Below are 8,675 nucleotides of genomic sequence, written 5' to 3' on the forward strand. Positions count from 1 at the left end.
AGCTTCTGGTTTCCTCAGTGTGTATGCCCAGCAGTGGGATTGCTGGATCATAAGGCAGTTCTATTTCCAGTTTTTTAAGGAATCTCCACACTGTTCTCCATAGTGGCTGTACTAGTTTGCATTCCCACCAACAGTGTAAGAGGGTTCCCTTTCCTCCACATCCTCTCCAGCATTTATTATTTGTAGACTTTTGGATCACAGCCATTCTGACTGGTGTGAAATGGTACCTCATAGTGGTCTTGATTTGCATTTCTCTGATAATGAGTGATGTTGAGCATCTTTTCATGTGTTTGTTAGCCATCTGTATGTATGCTGAGTTTTAAGCCAGCTTTTTCACTGTCCTCTTTCACTCTTATCAAGAGGCTCTTTAGTTCTTCTTCACTTTCTGCCATAAGGGTGGTGTCATCTGCATATCTGAGGTTATTGATATTTCTCCCCAAAATCTTGATTCCAGCTTGTCCTTTATCCATCCCAGCATTTCGCATGATGTACTCCACATATAAGTCAAATAAGCAGGGTGACAATATACAGCCTTGACGTACTCCTTTCCCAATTTGGAACCAGCCTGTTGTTCCATGTCCAGTTCTAACTGCTGCTTCTTGACCTGCATACAGTTTTCTCAGGATGCAGGTGAGGTGATCCAGTATTCCCAGCCTACCTTGGAGAATTCTCTACAGTTTGTTGTGATCTATACAGTCAAAGGCTTTGGTGCAGTAGTCAGTAAAGCAGAAGTATATGCAGAGTACATCATGTGAAATGCCAGGCTGGATGAATCTTAAGCTGGAATCAAGATTTCCAAGAGAAATATCAACAACCTCAGATATGCAGGTGATACCACTCTAATGTTATCATTAAGAAAGTGAAGGGGACCTAAAGAGAATCTTGATAAGAGTAAAAAGGAGAGAGAAAAAGTTGGCTTAAAACTCAATATTCAAAAAACAATGATCATGGCATTTGGTCCCATCACTTAAAGGCAAATAGATGAGCAAAAAGTATAAGCAGCGATAGATTTTATTTTCTTGGGCTCCAAAATCACTATGGACAGTTGCCGTGCTTGCTTCTTGGAAGGAAAGCTATGACAAACCTAGACAGAGGATTAAAAAGCAAAGTCTTCACTTTGCCAACAAAAGTCTGTATAATCAAAGCTATAGTTTTTCCAGCAGGATGTATGGATATGAGATTTGGACCATGAAGAAGGCTGAGCACTGAAGAATTGATGTTTTCAAATTGTGGTGCTGGAAAAGACTCTTCAGAGTCCCTTGGACAGCAAGGAGATCAAACCAGTCAATCCTAAAGGAAATCTACCCTGAATATTAACTGGAAGGACTGATGCTGAAGCTGAAGCTCCAATACTTTGGCTGCAAAATGCAAAAAGTGGACTCATTGGAGAAGACCGTGATGCCAGGAAAGACTGAAAGCAAAAAGGGTAGGGAGAGGCTGAAGATGAGATGGTTAGATAGCATCACTGACTCAGTGGATGTGCATTGGAGCAAATTCAGGAGATACTGGAAGACAGAGGAGCCTGGTGCGATGTGGTCCATGGGATCGCAAAGAGTCAGACATGACTTAGTAAATGAACAACAACAAAATGCTGAGGGATGACAAAGTAGCTTTATAATTACTTTGCCAACAAAGGTCCTTCTAGTCAAGGCTATGGTTTTTCCAGTGGTCATGTATGGATGTGAGAGTTGGACTGTGAAGAAAGCTGAGCGCCGAAGAATTGATGCTTTTGAACTGTAATGTTGGAGAAGACTCTTGAGAGTCCCCTGGACTGCAAGGAGATCCAACCAGTCCCATTCTAAAGGAGATCAGTCCTGGGTGTTCATTGGAAGGACTGATGCTGAAGCTGAAACTCCAATACTTTGGCCACCTCATGCAAAGAGTTGACTCATTGGAAAAGACCCTGATGCTGGGAGGGATTGGGGGCAGGAGGATAAGAGGACAACAGAGGATGAGATGGCTGGATAGCATCACCGACTCAATGGACATGAGTTTGAGTGAACTCTGGGAGTTGGTGATGGACAGGGAGGCCTGGCATGCTGTGATTCATGGGGTCGCAAAGAGTCGGACACGACTGAGGGACTGAACTGGAACTGGAACTGGAAGGGGTCACATGACAAGAAAAAGACAGCCACCTGGGTATCACCATCATGGACAGGATGGAGGAAGCTGATATATTCCCATGTTAAACACCAGCAAACATACTTTGATATTGAAGGTTATGAGAAAGGAAGAAAGGCCTTGAGGAAGGATGAAGTCCATTCCATAGAAATTTCTGAAAACAAATGGACCCTCCCATGAGTTTGCTGTAGGTTAGGTGGGATTCTGGCTGAATAAAGTGCTAAAATACATGAGCTCCTGTGGTCAACCTTTATTTTTGTGTAAGGAGTCAGGAGTTCCCTGTCTTGAAATTTCTATTATTCCATACATATATAAAAATGAACATCAAGGAAGAAGAAGGACAGAATTGGTACCAAAGGGCTAAACACCCACAGAAACAGAAACCAAAGTTACTCAAACCACTCCAGTCTCCATCTGGATGAAACTAGAAAAATGTTTCAAACATCACTAAGGAAGCATGTTATAATCATTAGCGCCTCTGGCTTCTGCAACTCTAATTTAACAATCTGCTTGGTTTACAAACCACAGAGGGAAAAAAGTCCTCATCCATCACTGTTTGAAAACTATTAATAGCTCTTGACTTAAAATAGAGATTTCAACCAAAGTGCATTAAAAATAAAGTAAATCACTGGAAAAAAATGGATGATACAAAAACTTTGGGGACACTTACTGAAGTCCATGGCACGTCGACAATGCCACAAATGAGGCAGGATTTCCTCGGATGTGGCCCTGGTAGTAACAGTGTTCTCCTCCCTGAAAGCAGAAATAGAGAATATAAACCTTTGCCATCACAAAGAGAATCAGCCACGTCATTTCGCAGTCTTCTACCCACACTGCATCTTCATGTGCAAAGGTCTGTACAACGTTTCATTATCCAGATTAGTATTATCAAACCATTTCTAACAGAATTATTCATAAGCACTCCCAGTGAGCTGACTCCAAATAAAAAGATAAGGAAATAAAAGTTGACTTAAATTTCCTTTTATGTAGATGATGATAGACAGAACAAAGAAACACATATTGAAATGCATATGTGACCCCCAGCACCAGGAAGAGTTCGGTGAGCTATTTCCCTGGTTGAGTTCCCCTGAGGGACTCAACCTTGCATGCATGCATGTTAAGTCACTTCAATCGTATCTGACTCTTTGCAACCTTATGGACTTGTAGCCCTCCAGGCTCCTCTGTCCATGGGATTCTCCAGGCAAGAACACTGGAGTGGGTTGCCATGCCCTCCAAGGGATCTTCCAGACCCAGGGATTGAACCTGTGTCTCTTATGTTTCTTGCATTGAGAGACAGGTTCTTTATTGATAGCGCCACCTGGAAAGCTCACTCAACACTGAGTAGCAGCAAAATGACGATTTTCTCAAAATTAAGCAAAATGAATACAAATCATCTCAGAGTTACTAAATTAACAGAGGAAAATGCCCTCTTTCATAGTGTTTATATTAAAACTTGACAACTTTATGATATTCTTTTCTCCAACCAGGAATGGCTTTACTGGTAGGCAGTCCAGAGAAGGGTCTAAAATTGACAAGTTTCTTCTACCAGCAAGTCACATTAACTAAATTTCACCAAGAGACTCATTTCTTTGGATTAAGTATTCCTGGAAATACTTAATCCAGGGTAGAGCCTCTGACATCTCAAGGTGGTACCCTAGTCTTTAGACACTGGCTACTCAGGAGTGTGGTCTAGAAAACAGCACCAGCACGGGCATCAACAGAAGCATGTCAGAAATGCAGAATCCCAGGCCCCACCCCAATGGATCAGAATCGGCATTTTAACAAAGTGCACAATAGTAAAGAATCCACCTGTCAATGCAGGAGATGCAAGAGATGTGGGTTCAATCCCTGGATCAGGAAGATCCCCTGGAGAAGGAAATGGCAACCCCCTTCAGTATTCTTGCCTGGAGAATCCCATGGACAAGAGAAGCCTGGCGGGCTACAGTGCATGGAGTCACAAAAAGTCGGACACGACTGAGCAACTGAGGACACGGTGGAGCACTAGGTGATTCATATGCACAATAAAGTTTGAGAAGCACAGGTCTAAATGACCTTTCTCATTCCCCCACTAATTTCTCATTTCCTCAGAAGCTGAAAGCTTCTAGTTCAACTGGCTCACTGAGATGTGAAATAGTGACATAAGGACTAAAGGAATGAGTGGTTTAAAGGGGCAAATGTTATCTACTTCACAATCGGTCTTAAGGACTAACCCTACTTAAAATACACAGTGCTTGACAAGTGCAGAGGAGAGAACAGGAAGACATAGTAATGGAACAACGGTGAAGATATTATCTTCACTGGAATTCTGGGGAAGGCAGCCTGTTTCTCCTCATGAGATAATCCCAAGAATAGGGTGAAGTTCAGCTTTGCTGAGGGACAAAGAGCAGGCAGGAAGGCACACAGTGCAAGCCCTGACACCTCCAAATTCCCATGGAGTCACTGGGCACCATGAACTGAGGACTGGGGGTGGACTGCATGGAAGATAAGATAGGGAAGTGCTTCAGGTGTGGTTCTGACAGCAGATGGAACCCAGAAGGCCATAGACTTATGGGCAGAAATGAAGTCAGGCTGTGACTTCCAGGAAAGGGTTGGTTTAGATGTTAACAGCTCGAGCTATCAACTCCTTCACTTACTAGTCATACAATCTCAAGCAAATCACAGAGCCTCCCTGTGTAATCATCACATAAGGCTGTTCAGAGGAATAAAGAGCTAACATGCATTAAGGGCTTAGGATAATGCTTGGCACTTGGTACACACTCAATAAATGTTTTATACCATTATAATTACTGTGTGTCACTTATTGTCCTACTCATTTTACACACACAATCTTCCTATCCTCACATCCCTTCTACAAAGAAATATTGTCACCTCTATTTCACATAGGAGGTCACAGTCTCTGAGAGTCAAGGTTGTCTGCCTGGGAAGTTGCCAAGTCGGGGTGCAAATCTTGTGTAAATGTGTGAATGTAACATCTATGTTCTTTCCCATATACTACCCCAGTGGCTCAGACGGTAAAATGTCTTGCTTACAATGAGAGAGACCTGGGTTTGATCCCCGGGTTGGGAAGATCCTCTGGAGAAGGAAATGGCAACCCACTCCAGTACTCTTGCCTGGAAAATCTCATGGACAGAGGAGCGTGGTGGGCTACAGTCCACGGGGTCGCAAAAAGTTGGACACGACTGAGCAACTTCACTTTCACTTTCACTTATGAGTTGGACCTAGAACCTCTAAGCTATGCAGTGCAAATCTAAGCTTTTCCTAGGCTGTTTTTGTTTTTCTTGTTTGCCTTGTGTGTGTGTGTGTGTGCGTGTGTGTGTGTGTTTTAATTTTTGGAGTAGCCGCAGGGAAGTAAATTTAACAGATTTTAAATTCACTCTGTTGGGCGTTTGGACTGGTAAACTATCCACAAGATTAGTGGAGGAGAGGTTATTATGCTTCAAATGACCTTGATTTCCTGGACACATCTGATTGGGCTAGAAATCGAAACTTTAGCATTTGATTGTATGTGTGTGCTCATTCATGTCCTACTCTTTGCAACTCTTTGTAGCCTTCCAGACTCCTCTGTCCATGGAATTTTCCAAGCAAGAATACTGGAGTGGGTTGCCATTTCCTCCTCCAGGGGAATCTTCCTGACCCGGGGATTGAACCTGTGTCTCCTGCATTGGCAGGGGGATTCTTTACCACTGTATCACCTGGGAAGCCAAGCATTTGATTGGCCAGATACAAAGACCAACAGTCAATGGGGTGACCTGGAAAGAGAATTCTATCTAAAAGTATTTCTTTAAATTGGATACTGACTAAACAAACCAATGAGATCTTCTCTCACAGAGGTCTAACACTCACAGTGAAAAGTAGCTTAGAAAGACAGTAGAATCAAAGATAAATGGTAATCATAAAATTACGGTATCTGATGAGGGAACAACGGAAGTTGACAAGTCATTGTACGCAGGGAAAATATATCAGAGTTAAAGGCATATAAAACATGTTTTATAAATTACTAGTTTTCTTTAAAATGCCAACTTTGGAAACATGTTATATTAAATCATAAAAAAGGACAAAGAATTTATGTTTTGAAACAATCCTTCATTATACTGGGGCTAAACAGATGAGTAGATAATAGAAAAAAATCTTTCACTAATTTTCTGGTTCTGAAAAATAGGAGTCAATCCAAAACCAGCAGATGATCATGATCCATCTGCACAAAAACCTAACAAATGAAGTGAAGAGCTCAATATGGTTGAATCATTATCAAATATTTCCATGACACTTCAAGAAAAGCATAAACATCAGGGGGGCTCTCTTCCATTTAGACTATTATCATTCAAATCTTGAGGCTCTCAACCAGCATTATCTGTAATTTTCCAAATAACAGTGGAAATTAATTTTTGTGTTGCAATTTTTTTCAGGAATTATTTGCCATAAATCAATAATTATTTCAACTTAGAACTAAAATAGTTTTCTTTTTCCTTTAATATGCCTGGAAATATTTCTTAATCCAGAATAGAGGCCTTAATATTTAAAGGCTTCTGTAATTTATATAAATCTATTGTTAAATTATTAAAATAAATAAATTTAATAGATTTTTGCTTTTAAATAAGTATTGTTGTACACTGTTTATAAAATAATAAATACTTATTGCAGAAATCCTAAGTATTCAGGAGTACATGACAAAGAGTAAAAGTATCCCCTTCCTACACACTGTCCAGGCTGCAATTGCCACCTAAAAGGTAAATACTTTTACCTTTTTTGTGTGCCACAGATTTTGTGTACCACATCAGGAATCATCTATGCATATTTAAGGAATTGTACATATACATAAATAAACATATGTTCTTTCAGTGTACATATAGTTTACCCACACTGTTCTGCCACTTGATTTTTTTTTTCTTAAGGTAACCTTGACATCAACCTCATTCTTTCAATGATGGCAGAATATTCCATCACAGGCGTGAACGATAATTCATTTAAACAAACCTGTACAACTGGATGGTTAGGTTACTGCAACAAACATCTTTTCATATATTTTTTGGTGCACTTCTGTCAGTGTGTATGTAGACTAGACTACCAGATGTGGCCTGGAAGGTCAAAGAATATGTGCATTTAAAATTTTAGTGGATATTTTAAAGGAGAAATATAACTGTATTCCATTATACATATCTGTTTTAAAAATTGATTTGCATTTTAAAATAATAAAATGCAGTTTATTAAAAATTATATATTTCAATAGAGACTAACACTTAAGCCAACTTACTCAAATCTTACCAATAATAAGGGTTCTCCATATCTTCAATGACTTTCTTGAGGAAACAGATGCTTTATGGAAGTAGGTCTTATAGAAATAATAATCAAAGACAGATGTTGTAAGAAAAGAAAAAAGCCAGCACATCCCAAGAGACTTCAGTTCTTTATTCAACTGCCAGTCATGGTTTTATTCCTTACTATCTCTTTTGTTCCAGTAATCCATTGTCCTTGAAACTTTCCTCATACTACTTGATTTAATAACACAGTCATAATAGTACAGATGTTTATTTTTAGATAATTAGATAGTTGTAGCTAAAAAATTATCTACCTCTATAAAAATGAACTACATATTAGTTCACATGTCATATTGGTTTTTATTTTCTGGGGGAAAAAAAGCTTATTGCAAATTTAATTCTAGGGAAGTCAAAAATAATCATTTATTTGAAAAATTCAAAGACAAACCACATTTTTATTAAGCAGACAGAAAGATCTCAAAAGAAAAGTAGAATTTACTATAAATAGGATGAGATGATAATGCATGAAAGTTACTCAGCCTGGGTTATAAAACTATGAAAACTCAGTAAGGAAAACCAATTCTAGTACAGCCACAAGGCCATGGTCATTTGCTCTCAATCCAGATCCTCATAGGAAATTACACCTTTATCAGCTCCAAGATGGACTACAGTCACCTTTTCCAAAAAGTCTTCTCAGATTCCCTCCTCCTCATAAAATGAAACTTTCTTGTGCTTCATCCAGCCTGGCATTTCACATGATGTCCTCTGCATATAAGTTAAATAAGCAAGGTGACAATATGCAGCCCTGAGGTATGAAGCTGCATGAAGCACAAACTGGTATCAAGAGTGCCAGGAGAAACATCAATAATCTCAGATACGCAGATGATGTCACCCTTATGGCAGAAAGGGAGAAAGAACTAAAGAGCCTGTTTATAAAAGTGAAAGAGGAAAGTGAAAATGCTGGCTTAAAACTCAATATTCAAAAAACAAAGATAATGATATCTGTCCCATCACTTCATGGCAAATAGATGAGGAAACAATGAAACAGTGACAGACTTTATTTTCTTGGGCTCCAAAATCACCGCAGATGGTGAGTGCAGTCGTGAAATTAAAAGAAGCTTGCTCCTTGGAAGAAAAGCTATGACCAACCTAGACAGCATATTAAAAAGTAGAGACATTACTTTTTTGACAAAGCTCCATCTAGTCAAAGCTATGATTTTTCCAGTAGTCATGTATGAATGTGAGAGTTGGACTATAAAGAAAGCTGAGCACCAAAGAATTGATGCCTTTGAACTGTAG

At 39.5% G+C, this 8,675-nt stretch overlaps 1 protein-coding gene across 4 annotated transcripts in view; it reads right to left on the reverse strand.

The window, feature by feature from the left end:
- Window positions 1-8,675, reverse strand: part of ADAM22 (ADAM metallopeptidase domain 22) — a 238,154-nt gene that overhangs the window by 85,940 nt on the left and 143,539 nt on the right. For all 4 annotated transcript variants that reach the window (XM_010855352.1, XM_010855353.1, XM_010855351.1 and 1 more), the window contains one exon: window positions 2,792-2,874. In XM_010855352.1, the coding sequence (XP_010853654.1) occupies window positions 2,792-2,874 (83 nt within the window). The remainder of the gene's footprint in view (window positions 1-2,791; window positions 2,875-8,675) is intronic.

The sequence above is a fragment of the Bison bison genome, unplaced genomic scaffold (genome assembly GCF_000754665.1).
Source record: "Bison bison bison isolate TAMUID 2011002044 unplaced genomic scaffold, Bison_UMD1.0 scf7180017864364, whole genome shotgun sequence".
NCBI lineage: Eukaryota > Metazoa > Chordata > Mammalia > Artiodactyla > Bovidae > Bison > Bison bison.